Below are 20,009 nucleotides of genomic sequence, written 5' to 3'. Positions count from 1 at the left end.
ACAGTCTAGGAGCTGGCTTATAGTAGGAGCTAATGCTTTCTTGTGAAACTGCTGGGAATAATAGCTCTTACTAGTCTCTCTGGCTCTTCATTTATGGGAAACTTGTGTACTGTTATATTAAACTGTTATGCTATTTGGTTCCTTCTCCCAAAACAAATGAAATTCCAAAAATGTTCAAGAACATTTTGTAAATGTTATGAATGTTGTGTTAATTATTTCATTATAATTGTATTCAAGTCTTGCATGACTTTTAGTTGCTTTTTTATTATTGAGGATTACGGTAATGGTTTTATGGGGTTTTAATACAAATAAACCTGTAAAGGTGTATAATAACAATGTATAAATGGAGATATTATTTTTTGTTGGGCAATACTACAGACTACGGCACGCCAAGTGTCCTTTCCCTTCCTTCAACTGTAAAGAACACATAGATCAGATCAAATTTCACAAAGCCTTCTCCTGATACTATCTTGTACGCCTCAAGCGTTTCATGAGGTGTTGGCCAGTTTCCAAATAATTGAAAAGAAATAGATTGACTGTTTTGAGTTTTTTACATCCAGCATACTCACTTGAGAAAGTACCAAGTGAAATGGCTGAAGCTGGAATTTCTACCCAGTCAGCAATGCAGTCTGCAACTGGATGCAAGTCCAGGACCATCCTTGCTTACTGAAGCATTTGTTAAACTGTGTGAAAGCACAGAGTGCCCTTTACAGTGTCTTTATCATATGTGAAAGAGTTAAATGCATGCATGGAATATAGTTGGTAAAACCCAGAAAAAAAATCCAAGGCAAATAATTGAACACCCAGTGTGCAGCCAATCTTTATGGTGGTGACAGAAGGCATGTATTCCATGGTAGAAAATAATTATTTTGTTTCTGTAAAATCTATGCATCTGGTTCTTATTGCCTCCGTTTTGTACTTCAAATGTATCTCGTCTTCTTTTCTAACAGAGGACTACGACAGAAGATGCCCCCTGTCCTGGGAGCTGTGACACAGTTTCATGCATGGTGGCATATACTGACTGGCCTTGGCTCTTACTTGCATATTCTTTTCAGGTACAAATTTGGCATTTCTTTGCCAGCTTTACTACGCAACCTCAGTGGAGTCTCTGAACCTACAGAGTGGGGGTTCCCCTGTGACAATTTATGCCTTTCTGTGCAATAATTATGATGTTCATTTGATAAAAGGCTGCCGGGGTCTTTGGTCTGCAGAATATCACAGGAAATGTCTCTCTTCTTCCTACTTGACCTGTTTGGAATACCAACTTGAGTTTGTAGAGTTCTCACTGTCTAGGCTATATTTTTGTTGACAGTTTTTTGCGATTTAAATGTGGGTGCTCAAAATGTACTTATTTAGGTATAAATGGTAGATCTTGATTAACAGAATTAGAATCTGTGGATACCTACTCTCTCCCTTCTTAATTCTTAAGTTAGATCTCAGAGCCACAGGGCAAGCAGAGGTGACTGGGGCCAACCATAGGGGTTGAGGCCTTTTACTCCTAATGTCCCAGGGCCAACCTACTATGGGCCCTGAGCAACTGGTCCAAAACACTTTCAGCACTTCCAAATCTTTTGGTGATGGAAGAAGGGGCTTGGGTATCCTACATGGAATTTTACACTATTTGATTGATGCAGCAAGATAGTCAGCAAGTTTTGTGCTCACATTTAGTGCTCGTGGTATGGAGTGTAGCCTTTTCACCATGTTTAAGTGGCTTGTTGGTTGTACGGTTAGGATAAAGAATACATGTTTAGGTCTCTGCACTCGCGCAGCAAGAGACCTTTTGTAGGGGGTCTGAAAACATACTTAGGAATTGCACACGCTCCTGAGTGTACTTTTCCTTTTGGCTTCCGCATTTGGGCTTTGCGTGCATGTTTTTTTTTAAGAGAGCATGCAATAGGCCAAAGGCAGGCGCATTGCTCCACCCATGGCCTATTGGTGTCTATTACGCGCATTGCTGACATGTGTTTTCAATTATCGTGCCCAGACACGGGCGTGATAATTGAAACCACATGGCTTTTGTGGCACGCGCGCGCAGCACCCGCGGGCTTCGATGTTTTACAAAAGCGATCGCTTCACAAACTGCTATTCAAAAAAGCATCATTCATAGATGCAAATGTACATGTTTTCAGCCCCTAACATACAAGGGACGCCGTTTTGAGGACCCGTTTGGATGTGTTACAGAGGTAAGCAATACATGTTTCTGCTTCAAGCACTATCTGCACACTACCACAAGCTGATGTCTGCAACACGTCCAAGACTGCGGACTACCCCTCAGGCACAAACAGTTGGTAGCGTACCGGTCCCCATAGCGCCAACATAGGCTACTACCCAGCTAACAGAAGGGAGCGCCCCAGTCCCCGTAGCACCAACACCAGCTACCACTCAGGCGCTAACAGCGGGGAGTGCATGGGTCACCGTAGCACCAACACCAGCTACCATCCAGGTGCTAACAGCGGGGAGCACCCCCGTCCCCGTAGCACCAACACCAGCTACCACTCTGGTGCGAACAGCGGGGAGTGCACCGGTCACCGTAGCGCCAACACTGGCTATCACCCAGGCGCTAACAGCGGGGAGTGCATCAGTCACCGTAGCACCAACACCAGCTACCACTCAGGCGCTAACAGCGGGGAGTGCACCGGTCACCGTAGCACCAACACCAGCTACTACCCAGGCGCTAACAACGGGGAGCGCACCGGCCACCGTAGCGCCAACTCTGGCTACCACCCAGGCGCTAACAGCGGGGAGTGCACCGGTCCCCGTAGCACCAACACCAGGTACCACCCAGGCGCCAACAGCGGGGAGCGCACCAGTCCCCGTAGCACCAACACCAGATAGCATCCAGGCGCTAACAGCGGGGAGTGCACCGGTCACCGTAGCACCAACACTGGCTATCACCCAGGCGCTAACAGCGTGGAGCGCCCCAGTCCCCGTAGCACCAACACCAGCTACCATCCAGGCGTTAACAGCGGGGAGTGCGCCGGTCACCATAGCACCAAAAACAGCTACCACCCAGGCGCTAATCCCTTTTCCCTTCTCTGACCCTGAAGCCCCCCTCATGCACTGCTTCTCATGATGTCAGCTTAATTGTTGGTAAATCTGAAGCTCACACCCAACTGTCTTATTGAACAAGCTACGCTCCTGCCTGCCTCCACGGCAGCTCATCACACGTAATTCAATTTTCCAGATATCTGGAAGTCATATCTTTATGCGCATCACCTTCCCCTCTCACTATAACTAGTAATAAACAAGCATTTACAATCAGCAGGTCTCGCATTAAAGAACGTTTGAGCTATTGGTGGTGCATTATTATTTGCAGTGCCAATAGCTCAAACTTTCAGTAATGCGAGACCTATTGCATTGCAAATGCTTGTTTTAAAGAACTTAGGACAAGATATTTTAAGCCTAGTAACAGTCGCAAATGCTCAAATTCTGCCTTTTCAACTGTTAAAATGCTTTTTTCTATGTACTAATACCATTTTCCTTACTCCTTCAATGGGATTCCAAATTAATACTGATTCTGTATCTGGAAGTGGCGTGTTGTAGACATCCCTTCCAAATACCGAATTGGTGTTTTACATATATATATTTTGCATGCAGTATCTTGTTCCAGATCATTGAACATTTACTGCCAAATTAAAGGAGATAGAAATGTGTTCGCCAACAGCAAAAGGTCCAGGGCTCTCCTTGGGACTCCTTCCCCTTTGTGAATGTTAAAAAGGTTTCTTAAAGCATGAGCATTGGTCCAGAGGATCAATGCCGAATCTTAAACAAAAAGAAACAAAACACTTCTTTTTTAAACATAGCCCCATTTCCTTTCAACAAAATGGGCAGCATTTAAAAAACAAAAATGTTTGCTTTATTTAAAAGCGAATAGAAATATGGTGGTCTCCATCATTCCTATTAAGGCCTCCAGTTGTAGTGAGTCACGATTTAATATCATAAGGTAGGTCGGATTGTGACCCATGACAATTTGAAATTTTAGGAACCGACCTATTAAAGCTTAAGTCAGTTTCATAAAAAAGTTTTTGACTGGTTGCAATCTGTGACCAGTTGTTTATACATCTGTCTCCACATTTGGGACAAGGCATTTGCTGCTGTTCTTTTATTGTTTACAACTGAACTGCCTAATTGGAGTAAGTCATTAATTTCTTATCTACTTCATGTCCCATTAAAACAATTTTTGTATGGGACTCTTCCTGCCTGTAGGCAAATATCATTATAGGGTAAAGAAAGTGTTAGGTAAGCAGAATAGTGAAACTGTAGCATAGTGACTTTGTGATTTTTCATCAATGCGGCTGCAAAATACCAACGGGGTACACATTAAAAACCTTTTAAAGGAGGTAATCAAAAAAAGTGATGGAACTCCATCATAAGCACCAAATATTTGGTGTGGTAAATGTAATCAGTAAAACTAGATCATACTGAACTACAGTGTAACTAGGTTCACCAGATCTTTCCATAAATGTGTGTCAACATAATTTACAGATTCTGGGCTTTCATTTAATAATGTATTAGATTGTGAGAGTTGTAGTCCTTTTTTGTTCAGTTGAGCTTCAAAGACTACAATTTATGGTCATTGATGGAATTCCAGACTCTAAACTTAGTGTTCTACATATCTGAAATGTCCTTTGCTGGTAGACCATTTTTGACACAAGCATCTTTCAATTTAGGAGTTCACTCCCAGATGATGCCTAGACATTAAAAAAATCAGTAAGCTTTAGAAATATTGTTAAAGCATCTTTGTTCTGATGGAACCGATTTAATGTACAAAACAGGATCATGTGTTATGTCAGCTGAATAGGACATTCATGATATAGGACACAAATATCTTATGGTGAAAGCAGTGTAAATTTTGGTAGGATATTATGACTCACCGTCTCACCAATTTGAGGTCCAATACCTTACTATATTCCAAGGTGATGAGCATTCTTCTTCATAATATCGTGTTGAGTCAGTGATCTGATCTTATTTTCCCTGTCATTTCACAATGTAAATCCTTGGACAATTATTTTTCCTTTCATAGATTTGCTGCTCTTGTCCTGCCACTAGTTGTGGTTTGGTTTTAGAATGTCAGATTAGCCGACGCACTTCCCAGAAGATGCGTTTGATTGCCGAGTTGTAGGTTGGTTGAGAATGCCAGATTAGTTAATGAGCTTCTAATAGGATGGTGTTAGCAAGCATATATAACATGCAGAGTTATATGATGCTTAATTTAGAATTCCAGTGGCCTTTGATGTAGCGTACTCATCAGATTTAAATTCCTACGTTTATTGTATCATGTATCACTCTGTACAAGATCTTTCATTAGATCTCTCTGACAGTAACTATTTTAGCGCTGGGACGCACTAGTCAGACAGACCTTCACACTTTATAAGTATTGTATCATTATCAAATAGGGAATCACCATAACGGTCGTAAATTTAGACTTTATCTCCCAAAGAGAACTATGTTACGTCTGGTCACTTGTATAAACTCTCCAGTTGCTATGTGACCATCAGGATGAGTTTCTTATACCACTGTGTGACTTTTTGGATGCCTTGCTCTCCGAATTGTAGCACATACTGATGTTTAAACCTTTTATTTTCTTTTGAACTTCGGGTCTCAAAAAAGGCATGCTCTCCATGTTTTCAATCAAGAACCTGCATTTTTGGTTCCTATAAATGGAAATTGTTAAATCTGATTCTGATTTACCTATTGTCTTTGATTGCTTTTAAGTGCCTACAGATATAGAGCCCTGAGGTCTGACTGAGCATAGTAATATTGCATGCAAATGTTATGTGCCTATTTTTTTTAATATCTGTTACTCAGTGCATTTTTGATTTAGGTGTATTAAAAGTATAAAATCAATTATTTTTCTTGCAGCCTATACACAAGAACACTTTACCTTAAATACAGGCCAAAAGTGAAGGTAAGTTATTACATCAAGTGCATTCAAAATAACATTTAACTTGAAAATAGTACATTTTGCTTGCTGCATAATCATAAAGGAAGGAGAAGGTAGGGTGTTTATTAGTAGGCTCTTCACTATATTAAATACATTTTCCTTCCTTAGCTAGGCTTGCAATAAAAATGATTAGGCAGTGTTATTCATTTCGGTGTAATACTAACAAAATGTCATTTAAGTAAACATGCTTTTTAAACTAGTAAATGTAAAACAGTAAGCACTAGTACTATATGGTCCCTCTTTCACACTAAATGATTAAGCATGTTTTCAAAATTAATAAACATAAAACAGTGAGAACTATTACTATATGGTTCTGCTCCCACACTGAATGAGGTACTTCATTATGTTGAGAAAGGTGCCAATCTTATAATTTCCATTTCTAGTTCTTTTTAAAAGAATTAGGCCCAGGCTTGGGCCAATACAAAATGACCTTCAACCTATTCAAATTTCAGTTATTGCCTGAGTCCTTTGGAAACGGGTCTCCCTTTGCGTTATTGGAAAAAGGCTTATCTAAGCTCTTCCTCGGGGGTCATCTTATCTGTGCTGGTTGTTCTAGTCCTGCCTGGACCAATAGTATGTGTTCATCTCCTCCTTGTAAATCCCTGGCTTAGTTGGGGCCACATTATGGCTGTGTCAATGTCCGGCACATGTGTAGGCTTCCCATTATTGTGGATCTACACCATTGTCCTCAATGACCAACAATATCGGCCACATTCAATTTTCTAGAATCCCTTTGTTCCTGCTATTTGAGAGGTTATCCTCAAAGAATGGTGGGAGCTTGATGACCTGCAGTGACTATTTCCCTGTACAGAATGTGCATCGAACTGGAAGTCAAAGACTGAGTTACTGTGGTCCAACCCAGTAGATCCATTACACGTGAAGGTACTTTTCCGGCAGAGTAAGTAGATCGACAGCAGGCGGTAACACTTAAAGGATTCTATACCAGCTAGTTCCTGGTCCTTTGGACGGGCATATAGGATGTTTTCACTTCCCATTCTGTTTTCAAGGACTTTTTAGCGTTGTATCCTGCAATGCATATCGGTGTGGATGGCTCTGTTCTGTGGAACTTGATGGATCAGCAGGTCCAGCTATTATCATAGAACAGCACTGAATAATTTGAATTTTGTTGAACTATTGCATTAGTACAATCATACAGCTAGTAACATACAAGTTAGTGTATGAACGATTGGATCAGCATAAGCATTACTGTGGAAAGAAACAGTGTGGATTACATGCACTCAATACAACAATGTTGACTCTTCCTGCCACGTGGAGTGGCGTAACGAGAGGGGAAAAGCCATGCAAATAGGGAGTTGAGACTACTTAGGGTTTTGCATGTGCCCACATGAGGAAGGGAGCAAGTAACAGTGACAAATAGTTGCTTCTAAGCAGGGGTGGCAGTAGTTAAGAGATAGCATGTTTGGTACATGATGGCACTTCTGCAGAGGGAAGGTGTTGTCTAACCCTGGGCGTAGTTCGCGAAGTAGCACTTCGCGAAGCTACGCAAAGTGCAGTTCGCACTACGCGAGCTACGCGTAGCACTTCGCGAACTGCGTAGTACCTTGTTCGCACTGTGCCAGATGTCGTTTTCAATGATAGCACAGTGCAGACAAGCAACCGGCACTGTGCAATCATTGAAAATGGCATCTTGCACAGTGCGAGCTGTAGTTTTCTGCTGCTCGAGTAGATTTTTACTCGAGCGGCAGCTTTCTCAACGCGAACTGGTAGTTTCTCATCGCGAGCGGTCGCGAGCATACGCGACCACTTGCAATGAGAAACCTGACCTCCTCGCGTTGGGAATCTCGCCGGGATGTTCATTTTCCATGCTCGCGATCTCCAACTTGATGTTGCTGATCGCGAACAAGGAAAAAGTCTCGCCGGAATGTCATTTTGCTTGCTCGCGGTCGCCAACTTGACGTTGAGGGCCGCGAGCAAGCAAAAAATGACCGCAGCACTACGCAACACTACGCTACGCGTGTTCGCACTGTGCTACGTGCAGTTCGCGTAGTGCGAAGTAGCGCGAACTTCGCAAACTACGCGAGCGTAGCGTAGTGCTTTGCCCAGGCTTGGTGTTGTCTTTGGTTTGAGCCTGTTAACTCGCAATGAGCTTGTCCCAGCAAAAGAGCTATTTCAGGAGCCCCCTAATCTCTTCGTGCCAGAGTAGCATACTCGCTTCAACCCAAAAGACGACTGAGCGAAGCAACGCAGAGCTGAAAGAAGCATAGTGGCCTTCCACAGGAATTTGATAGAGCGCCTTGCCAGCAAAAGATATAAGTCCAGGAAACGAGTCGATGCATTGTGTTTTTGGAGCTTTTGAAAAAACATAGGGTGCAAACATCCCCACTACGCAGGTTGCTATGCCCTGATAGCTGGCCTAATTGATCACTACCGATGTTCAAAAAGGGGCCAACCCTGGGCATGTCAAAAACAAATGCTGCATTTCCAAACTTAATAACGGACATCGAGGACAACAAGCATTTGTTCCCGGAAAGAATGATCTTCTCTTCCATGGGGTCAAGAAGATACTATGCAGAACATAGAACTATATTGCTAGATACCGCAGCGGGGTGAGCCGGTATATGGCCCCATTCACTGTTGTTGAACTCTCTACCGATTTCTGCTCCCTATCTGTCTGGAATAGGGGAACAGCGTGTGGGCAACAAGCACCTTAGCCAGCCACCTAATGAAGTGCCAGCATGTGCCCATAGTGTGTACCACTTGCATTACCGCATGCAAAGGAAGTTCTTCAGCTGTGACATGCCAGCAGTATCTCAATTAATAAGTTAATGCGGTATAAGTAAAAAATTGGCCCTGAGGTATGTTGTATTTTTCCCTAAGCTTTTCAAAGGTGAGTATGTGTCCGTAAGTGTCTGGCCTGGAAAAGGTGGCCTAAGGTCTCCAGGCTTGGCTATGGCATTGCTTCAGGTTGGCAATAGCGCACCCAATATGCTCAGGAGTAGGATGGCCGATGCACAAAGGAGAAACCGCGCTCTGAGGATCAAGGCTCTGCAATAGTAAATGTAAATTACCTCTAATAGATGGGGGGAGGGCCGGGCAGATTGCCCCACTGAACAAAAGAGCTGGAGCACCTTGGCAGGTATTCATGGTTCCAATGCTGTTACAGTGTCTTCAAGGCAGGCACTAGTGACCCAGCAGCAAAGCCTCTGTAGCTGAGAAACAAGATTGTAATGTTCACAATGGGGAACATCCAGACTGCCCATGTCAGTGGGACTTCGAAGCTTAGCTAATGCAACCCTATGCCATGCTCTGCGTCAGATCAGAGCTCCCAGAAAGGTATCAACAATACGGAAGAATGTTACAGACCGATGGATTGGCAGATTAGTGAAAAATAAAAATAATCGAGGGAGTATGATTATCTTAGACCGATCCTGCCCTGCCAGCGGTAGCGACCACTAGAACGATATCTGGCTCCAGAGCACTGTGGCAGCATGCATCACGTTACCATCAAGCAAAATTGAATCTTCATGATAGACACGTATTAGAAGGTATGTCGCTGCCGCTGGAGCATACTGATGCCTTAATACAGTGTCCCTTCTGGAGCAGTGGAGCATAAGGGAAGAGGCAGGATTTCTGCCAGTTAACCTGTAGGCCCAGTGCTTTGTGAAAGACACCTAGGGTTATCACAATGTCTGTGCAGCCTGCAGCGATAACCTTTGAGTATAACAGCACATAATCTGTATAAAGGGATACAGTGTTCATTCTGTCTTCCAGGGGGATGTCTCCGGCAACCTTTTCGCTGCGTAAACGAATGTCAATTGGCTCCATTGCCAGTGCAAAGATGTGAGGGGAAAATGGACGGCCTTTCTGGTGCTCCAGTAGATAGTGATAGTGTCCAAGATATGCTGGCCAAGAAGCGCCTTCACTGAAGGAAGCGTGCAAAGCAGTTGAATAAACTTGAGCATACGTCTGACTCATCTGTTGGAGGAACACACAAGGTACCTCCAGTCGAGGGAGTCAGATGCCTTATTCAGATCCAGGACCATACATACCGATCTGGGGAAAGCATGAGGGGCATACTCCATAACCCGAAACAGGCATCAGATATTCAAATGCGTACTCCTGTCCGGAACAAAGCCATTCTAGGTTCATCAAATATTACTGGTGGACCTACTCATGAGCCCCCACAAACCTGTCCCAAGCAGTACATTTGCCCACAAGGAAATTCAAAACCACTTTTTACAAGGGCAAAATCCAACCATTTCTTATTCTGTGAGCCTGGAAGTATAATTTACCCTTGTAAATTTCTTTAGGATGAATGGCGGTTCAAAAGCCTTATTAAAGGTTATGAAATGGTACTGCAAGACAGGGCCCAAAACCGTATAGCATGAGAAAAGAAAAAGGGTAGGGAGAAACTAGAGCAGCTGGAACACCAGATACTTGCCCTAGAAAGGCAAGCCATAGCCACGCCAGACCAATTGACTACCCGGCAATTAGAAGCCCTTAGATTGGAATACCGTGACCTGGCTCACAATGTAGCTAAACAGAGGCTAGCTACTCTACACCGACTTTACGAGGTCTGTGACAAAGCAGGAAAACAGTTGGCTTGGTTGAGCAGGAAAGAAGCTGAGGCTAGATGGGAAAGATCCATTGTAGACTACCAGAGAGTTACTCCACTGACGAGCAGATAATGACAGCATTCGCCACACACTATAAAGCATTTTACGGAATGAGACCACTTAGTGGCTCAGCCTCTATTGATGACTATCTAAAAGACATTCAGACCCCCATATTGGTTGAGGACGACATGAAAGGGCTGGATGAAGGTCGGACACTCATGGAAGCGAGGGAGGCTGTGGCTATGCTGCGCCCAGGAAGAACCCCAGGCCCGAACACAATACCTACTGAGCTCTATAAACGATGCAAAGACTTATTGAACCCCAACCTACTAGCCCTATATCAAGACGCATATAATAAGGGCATAATTTCATTAGGCCTCCGGACGTCCACAATAGTGACCATACATAAGGAAGGTAAACCTAGGGATAGGTGTGACTCTTACTGCCCCATTTCCTTATTGAACACAGAGGTCAAAATCCTAGCGACAATTTTGGCAACGTGACTTTTACGCATACTAACGATCCTCGTCCACTTTAACCAGTCTGGGTTTATGCCCGGCCGGGCCACTCAATGGAATCTCTGCAGAACACACAATTGGTTGATGGCTGTCGAGGACTGCGACACCCCATATGTCTTCCTGTCGTTAGATGCAGAAAAAGTATTTGACGCGGTGCACGGGCCCTTTTTAGATTCCACTCTGGTCAAATTTGGATTTGGCCCACACTTTAGGAAATGGGTGACATTATTATACAATTCCTCCAGAGAGGCTGTGCGGGTTAATGGCAGGCTATCCCAGGACTTCCCTGTTGGTAGCGGGACTAGACAGGGGTGCACCCTGTCCCTACTCACGTTCACGTTGATAGTGGAACCCTTAGCGTGTATGATTAGACAGCACCCTGGGTACAGGGCTTCAGGGCTACTCCTAACGAGGAGAAGGTATCCCTGTGTGCGGGCTACATTCTCCTATTTGTAACACAACCCAACACCACGATTCCTACCTTATTCCAAATAATGGACGACTGTCCGGTTTTCAGTCTAGAAGATCAACTGGCACAAATCTGTACTGCACAGCCCTCGATGCATAGTGGAGTGACCTTGCCTACCAGGGGACCTACAAGTAGCCACGGAAGGCTTTAAATATCTTAGTTTTTTTTCTCACATCCCATGCTGGGGTCTGCCACACACACCACATTCTACAGATGTTGAACAAATTTAAGCAGGATGCGGATAGATGGAGAGACCTGTCCCTCACCATAATGGGCCAGGTGGCCATATTTAAAATCATTACTCTGCCTCAGTTTCTATATGTCCTCCAGAATACAAATCACCCTCTTCCCAGAACAATATTCGGGGAAATAGACTTCGAACTACAATCACTGTTGTGGCTAAGGGGGCACCCAAGGATTGCCCTAAGGACACTAGAGCGTAATCCATACAATGGTGGGTTGGGATTGCCGGATATTGAAGCCTATTATTAGGCAGCGCATCTGACTCCCATTAACAACTGGATACATGTGGCTTGGGGATCACCCCACATACAGACTAGAATGGGAAACACTGACACCCCACACGTTCTTGCACTATATATATATGGAAGAAAGGGAACACCTAGGTTGCTTCCCATGACACGAGTTACCATGGAATTGTGGTAAAGAGCAACTAGGACACTGGGGTGGGCTCATACGATTACCATGGCAACTCTGCTGTGGAAAGGGAACTGGCTCAAGGAACTGGATAAGCTACAGGGTTTTGAAACCTGGGATACGCTGGGGATTTCCACTGTTGGGGATGTCATTGATAAGGGCGATCTCAAATCCTTTTCCACCTTCTGTACCGGCATCAAGTTACATTGATCCCAATTTCTTAAATATGCCCAGCTGCGCCATGCATAGAGGCTGGAAGGAGTGGCAGGGATGGACCTACCAGAATATGCTCCACTTGAGGGGCAGTACTTCTGGAAGCGCTTTTGACCAAGGCAGTGTCACTCACTTACAAGACGCTGAACCATAACATGCCTGACACTCTTGGCAAACTTAGGGAGACCTGGGGGGGATGAGCTGGGTACTATGGAGGACGTGGACTGGGAGGCGGCCCTGATGCAGAAGTGGCGATCAAAGCCAGATTGCGCCTCATTCAGTATAAAATCCTTCACAGGACATACTACGATAGAGCCAGTCTACATAAAATGGATCAGGCTGAGAACCCGAGCTGCCAGTGCTGCCAGACTGCAGTGGGAGAGTTTTTAAGCATGCTATGGGGCTGCCCTAACATACAGTTAAACTGCGGTGCGATAATTATAGAGCTGAATGCTGTACTGAAGGTATCCCTTCCAGTGAACCCAAAGTTCATCCTTCTGGGCATCCCATGCAATGTTGATGTGGACAGACCTCAATTTCTCTTTAGCCCCCTGGGGCTAATGGTAGCAAAGAGGGACGTGGCAGGACATTGGGGTACACAAGACACTCCACGAATGGAGGAGAGTTATGGACCTGTACATGGCGGCTGAAAGTCACATACAAGAGTAGAGGGTGCCCAAGGAAATTCAGTAAGATCTGGGGTAGCTGGTTGAATCACTATGGTATAGCCCATCGAGACGAAGATGCACAGATTTCGGATGACGGGAAGCGGAATTAGCAGTGTCCTGTGGGGCCCCGCTACGAGAGTGCCTCGTGGGAACTGAGCTACTGTTAGTAAACCAGGGGAAGAGAAACACTTACCGTTACACCCGATGTTTTCTGACATGTGTGACCACTGAGTCTGTGATAATTAGACTTCTCATGACTGACCGATGTGCGATCTTCCGTTACTATTTGCAGGTTGTATGTTTCTCCTGAAACTTGAAACACAATAAAAATATATATTTTTAAAATCCTTATTAAAGTTCCCAGGAAACTGTGGTTAATGCAATAAACTTGAGTCCTGTTGAGCTTTCTTTCTCAGAACAGCTTTAAGATGTTTGTGCGCAATTGAAATTCACAAATATTTTAATGCATAAACCAGGAAAATCTACGTTTTTCAAAGTGCTATCCTTTGTAATAAATGTGATAAAAGTGTTAGTCTATATCTAAGATGCTTCCCAGCATCTATCCAAGTTGTTCCAAAGTAAAGCTTTATAGATCAGGCCAAAAGTGCCTGAGATTCTCTTGTTTTAGACACCTATTAAATAATGTTAAATAAAAATGATTAGCAGCATTTCCCATTAATATTTTACTATCAGCAGTGTAACATTGTGGGTCAAATCTTAAATTCTCTTAGTGTTCTGTTAGTAATTTGAAAGTTTCACAAGCATAAGTCAACATATATTTCATAATATATTTTTAAATAATACTTTGTACCCTCACAAATTTGGAATGCATGGGAGCTGAGCTGAACATTTGGCTTGCCAGCTACTACTGCTTTACGGAGCACATTTGATGAACCCAAACTTGGTAGCATAAAATATCAATAATTTTGTGATTTCCTGCTGGGTTCCTTTGCTAAATTCCATTACTGTTGGTTTGGAAATTGATGCACAGTGTGACATTCGGATCAATACTGAGCACTTGCATTTGATTGTTGAGTTGATGTGATGTACCTTTTCCATGACCAAATCTGAAGACTTTTAGATACTAGTGGAATCCGATACTTACCATCTTTAAACAAAAATCCCAGAATTCTATATAGGCATACATTAGTGGGACAGACGTTTTGCTTGGGTCCCCTTTTTCATAGGAAATCTGTAATGCTTGCATTTGGTAAGACACACAGTCCAAAAATGGGAGTGCTCGGTTGAGAGTCCTCGCCTGTCTCCTTCCAGTATCTTTGTACCTGGCTGCTGCGTCTGTGGGATTGACGTGTCTTTTAAAATGGGCTTGGTTTGATCTGCCACAAGTGATATACTTAACCGTATTGTTCTTCCACCTTTCAACAGTTTGTTTTTGGGATATGGCCCGTGATCCTTGTTGAGCGGCCAAAGAAGAACTGACGGGCGCGACCATGCTGCTGATGGCAAAGGCAACCAAGGCAAAACTTGCTGAAAGATGGAGACATTCCGGTTGCGTGATCATGCAGAAGTGTCATATGAAGCACTGCCGCCAAATTCCACTGCAGTAAAGGGACTATTTATGTATAATTGTTTGCAAGTGGTACTGCCAGGTACAGCACAAAGAGGAGTGGATGATTCATGGGGAACTGTGCTTTTCTGAATATATGGTGTTAAAACCTAATGAATACGATATTCTTTTATATTTTGGACCGTTGCCCATATAAGGCTTGGCCTTTTGGGTGGAAGCAAGCAAGTTGGGTTTGTGCGTGGCCATGGAAAATTGACGTTTTTTGAGATGAGATGTACATTTTGTTTTTTATTGATTATTGGTTTGTATTTCTTAAAAAACGAAATCAAGATCATTTATTCAGAACAAATGCAGCAGGAGAAGGAGGTTGTGGCCTGAATTAAACTTTTGCCCATTCATCACAACTAAAGACCAAGTATATATACAATATGGACATTTGATCAAAATTGGATTGTGTAATTAATAGTTTGTGGAAGGACTGTACTTTGCTGACACCATAGTACTTGTATTATGTTAATGGACCTCAGTTGTTTTACATCTGTATTTGGTTCTCAATAACAGCAATGTGAAGTTGGCCTAAATCAGCTATTTTTAGGCATGTCTTATTTTACAACTGCGTTTGTGCTTCCTAAACTTGCTGTCCGTGACCTCTTCATTGAGAAAAAATATTGTGGTGTCTGCCAATATAGGAGGCACAACAACTCATACATATTTACTGCCACATGCCTGATGACGCAACAACTTCAGTAAAGAAAGGATGACCCAATCAGCTAAATGTGCATTTCTTTTCAACAGAAGCCTTTTGCAGTGGTGCAAAAATAATTTGTCTTAAGGTCCACTGTCTATCGGCAGTGTGACACGTCCTGCACAATACGAGTGTAGAAACTGCACACGCTCGCAGACTTCGGCCTTTGTCTTCTAGCAGTGTTGCGTGGTTGCTCTTGGAGAACTTGCCACACTCATGCACCGGCTTCTTCTCACTGTCAGTGGAGCTACTAGTTAAGGTGTAAACTGATAGTCAGTGATTCCAACTTGCTAGAAATCCATTATGGTGAGAATGTTTAAGAATATGCATCCACTCGGGGCACATTTTAGGGCTTTTTATGCAAGTATTCCTCCTGGAGACCAGGATCCACTTTCACGCCACAAATTTAAATTTCAATGCAAAATATCAAAGTCTTTTGTATTATCTCCATTTCTTCCTCCATTTCCCTCCGGTGTCAAACCCTCGTTTTGCCAAGTGATGTAAAAATAAAAACTTACATCTCCATATTTAACTTGTGCTTATTTCTTTCGTGTTTGGAGTGTCTAGTGGTCATCTGACATGCTGCTCGTGATGTTCCTTAATGTCCTGTGAGAGTGGACTGTGTTTTAGTCTGGGGTTTAACAGCAAATCTTAGCCGAAGAGCCAAATGTCCTCCCGGTTCCACTGCCTCCAGGGTAATTGGTTTCAGATTTTTCATGTAACGCTTGCAAATGTGTATTCGCAAAGAAAGACAATATATATGAGAGGAGAAAAACAAGGAACATTCATTTCACACAAAATGATTAAATATGGAAGCAAAAGAGTGAAAACCATAAGTTAAATCTTCAAATGGATAGTTGAGATGAGGTACATAAACAAAAGAAAGACAATGGAGAAAGAAGCTAAAGGAGAGGGGGAAAGGGACAAATGCACACAGATAATATAATTTCGCAAGCCTGTAGATGTAGGTACGGGGCCAATGTATAGGTGGTAGTTAATGATTGTATGTGCTAGAACAAGAGCTGGGACCTGAGATACATTGCAGTTTTGCAGTCGGAAAGCCATTTTGAAGTCACAAACACTACAGTTTGCAAATATTCACACGTTTTGTGAACAAAAACAAATTTTTGCTAACTAGTAAACCCATTTTCCAATGTCACAAAGCCTTTCCAAATTTCAGAATTGATTTACTGACTTGCTGCACATCACATTTAGGAAGGGGCTTAAAAGGGGTGTTCTCTCTTTTTCATTTCAATGTGATGTATTATACGTGACCACAACTACATATACATACAGTAGTACTACTTTACATACTCTGGATTGCCTTTGTGAATTGTTCCCACTCTGTATTGTGCAGCCGGCATTCTATGACGGTAGTCCTCATGTCTTCATCAAGATGTTACACTGATGCAACCCCTCCTGAACCAAAATATCTTCTCTCTCTCTAGAGAAAACAATATGGAAAGGTGCACCCAAAGATGAACAGTCCAAAGCTTCCAGTTTTTAAGAATCTTCTTTATTTTTCTTTCTTTATTCCATTTTCATTAAAACAGCCTCTAGCCAACGTGTTTCGTTCATGAAATTACCTTCTTCAGGGCTTTCGTATGGCAATATGTGGTAGAACGATGAAATAATGTTGTTCTGTTCCAGTAAGTTTATAATTTCATTATCCTCCTATCCTAATACATCATGGACATGACCAGGTCTAATTGTATCATGTTTATCGTACCCTATAGTGACACCCGTATCCGTGTTTAGAGAATAAATCAGGTGTTACATCTACCGAACTGCAGCTGCATTATCTAACACATCAGGTGGAACTCTCTTGCCCTACATTTTCATTATACTAGGTAATCCATGCTTTCTAAAGATATTACTCATATTCTTAGGAATGTAGCTTATGTACTACTCCGCTATAAGAGGTTTACACCAAGAAGCTACATACATAGAGGTAACTGCACTTATCAATGATAATGACATAAGATAAGAAGCAACATTAATGTAAGAAGTGGAACCCACACCTGACTGGGTGGGGGATTGGTATGGAAATAATGTAGGATAGAGTGACAAATACAATAACTTGGAAAGGAACTGATTTATTGTTCATTTAAGGACTCCCTGCATTTACAAGAGACTCTCAAAATGTGCTTTTTGTATGCTCTGTTTTAATTTCAGACCACTTGACTGGGGATCGGCCGATATGGGCTCTCTAATAAAAAGTACACTCTAAATTCACTGTAATACATAAAGCACCACTCCTGGCTGGTCATACGCGTACTTGGGTTACATGGTTTGAGAGCGCTTAATATTTTCCTTCATTGTTAAACCTGTTTCTTGTGACTTTTTTGAAGCACTCAAACAGGAAAGCTGAACCTCTTCAAAAAATTACATATCTATTGTTTAAGGATTCTGAACTCATGGTCGCCAATGCAACGATTTTGGAAAATGTTATGATCTGATATAAAACACTGCTTTGTTTGTTGTTGTTTTGTTTCATACATAAAAATAAGACCTGGAGAGGGGCTTTTGGTCAGCTTTCTCCAGTCATTGCTCAGTCTGTATGTAATTCATGCCTTCGATCAGCCCACAGGACAGCAGCCTCAAAATGTGGCATTGGGTAAGTCCCCTTCTGCTCTTCCTCTCTTGGCCATATTGTGTACAGTGTGGATCGGCCTTCGGGGAGTGGTAGGCGGCGTGATTGGCAGCCTAGCGCGGCTCTACCTCTGAGTCCACATAGAAGGTGGCAACAGACAAAGTGGATCCTTTCCTGAGTTGCATAATTTGCTAGGTGGCATAAATTAATCTATCATTTATAAACATGCAGAGGTCAATAAAAGAAGCAACATTATGTAAAAGTGAGGAAACAAATACCTTTTATTCATTATGCAAAATCAGTCCGGAATATTCATGTCTATCTAAATAATATACAGAATAGTTAAAATAACATCAAATGCAAGACGCCTTTCAAAGGTGACGTTTGGAAAAGCATATCTCATTATTGAAACAAATCCTGCATCCTGTTGGGTCTTATTGTTTGAAGTAAAAGCACAGTATGGCTGCTTCTACGAACCCCTCTGCCATTGATAAGCTAACACGTTCAAACAGGCATAACTAAAGTTTGCAGACCTTTTGTGATGTGTGTTTGTGCAACATACCTCTGCCTGTGTTGTTTTATGGTTTTCCAGGCTTTCAGTGCCGCGGGCTGCAGAGAGACCACATCAATAGTATGTGTATGTGTGCATGATTTTATGTGTGTGCTCTACCATATTATTTGTATTTATTGAAAGTACAGCCTTCGCCTGAGGGCAGCATGGCACTTGAACAGAGGGCACAGCACCGAGAGAGAGGGGGCCAGTAGACAGACAAAGATTAAGAGCACAGAGGAGTTGTCATCTTAGAGTTACAGAGAGAGCAACATTAGAGGTAATGGTCAAGTCTAACAGGAGGGCTGTCCAAAGATGGGACCCGTAGTTAGGAAGGATGTACTGCAATTGTGTTCTTTGTTGTGATGTGGGGTCCTAGGACGAGAGTGTTTAAGGTTCCGGAGAGAAGGTAGCGTGAAAGCCCATTGAGGAGCTGCTGAGGATCCGTGCAGTGGTAGGCATCGCACTGTAGACGTACCACCTTAAAGTTTGTGCAGTGGGATTGGGAGCCAGTGCCAAGCACAGCGAGATGATGAGAGAAGCTCAGAACTGTGAAGTACACAAACCAGCTGCACGGCCATGTTTTGAATTGACACACAATTGATGGACGGAATGCAGAACAAATCAAAACATTCACCCCCAGTCAAGAGATCTGGGTTAAATCCATCATTCTTTTGCTCACCATGCCACCCCAGTTTAGGCCTCCGTCCATCATCCCCTTTGGTATCGCTATGTCTTGAATTCTGTACAACTCCTTTTTTCTTTTTTACGAAGTTTTATATAGCGCAAACTTGACCCGAAGGCATTGGGTATCAGATAGCTTTACATAGCACCAGTTGCATTACTCGAGGACACATTCATTTCTGTTAGGCACGCGGAGATTAAGTGATTTGTCCAGAATCACAGGATGTTCAGCGTCATTGCCGAGTTCTAATCCGGTTCCCCAGATTCGAGGTCGACCGCCCTAGCCGTTAGGTCAACTCCTCTCCCCCTCCTTGATCCGAGTGGCCAGAAGACCAAGGTAGACAACTTGACGGTAATGTAGGCGGGGCAAAATCACAGAGCCCACCCCCTGAGGAGGGTCAATAGAAGGTTAAATGTGAGCATCTTCTCATCGTGCATAATGTCATTGGGATCAGAGGTTCTGATTCTGGTGTTCAAATTACAGATTATCATGAGACCAGGTCCTTAAATGCGTGACTTTATCTGCAGGATTAGGAAGGCGTCTAGCAACGTGAGCCATGCCAAGTTAGATCAGCACAACGGGTCCCCACAAACGAGCAGGATCCAATTGTCGCATTAAAGGCTGACCAATCCTTGTTAAATGTGGCGCTACAGCTCCCATATCTGAACCTTGAATTATAACATGTATTTTAGATAAAATGTTGTTAAAAGTTCTTGTTTTAAACATTCCCACAGCCAGAGGGTGATTAAGTGCTTAAGTTTACACCTGGGCAGGTGAGAGAAATGTGTCACAGAATCAAGATGAGCTTATCTGGGAACCATCTTCTTTGCCTGACTTCAGACAAACTCCTTCACACCTGGGT

The 20,009-nt window shown here is 43.0% G+C and overlaps 1 protein-coding gene across 2 annotated transcripts in view; it reads left to right on the top strand.

The window, feature by feature from the left end:
* The window catches only part of ACER3 (alkaline ceramidase 3), a 252,810-nt gene extending 236,964 nt beyond the window's left edge, over window positions 1–15,846 (top strand). For both annotated transcript variants that reach the window (XM_085623262.1, XM_085623263.1), the window contains exons 9-11: window positions 951–1,055; window positions 5,863–5,908; window positions 14,433–15,846. In XM_085623262.1, the coding sequence (XP_085479388.1) occupies window positions 951–1,055; window positions 5,863–5,908; window positions 14,433–14,486 (205 nt within the window). In that variant the 3' untranslated portion in view covers window positions 14,487–15,846. The remainder of the gene's footprint in view (window positions 1–950; window positions 1,056–5,862; window positions 5,909–14,432) is intronic.
* The last annotated feature ends 4,163 nt before the right edge of the window (window positions 15,847–20,009 follow it).

The sequence above is a fragment of the Triturus cristatus genome, chromosome 8 (assembly GCF_964204655.1).
Source record: "Triturus cristatus chromosome 8, aTriCri1.1, whole genome shotgun sequence".
NCBI classification, from domain to species: domain Eukaryota; kingdom Metazoa; phylum Chordata; class Amphibia; order Caudata; family Salamandridae; genus Triturus; species Triturus cristatus.
The sequence above is the reverse complement of the archived record's forward strand: the minus strand, read 5'-3'. Positions and strand labels throughout refer to the sequence as shown.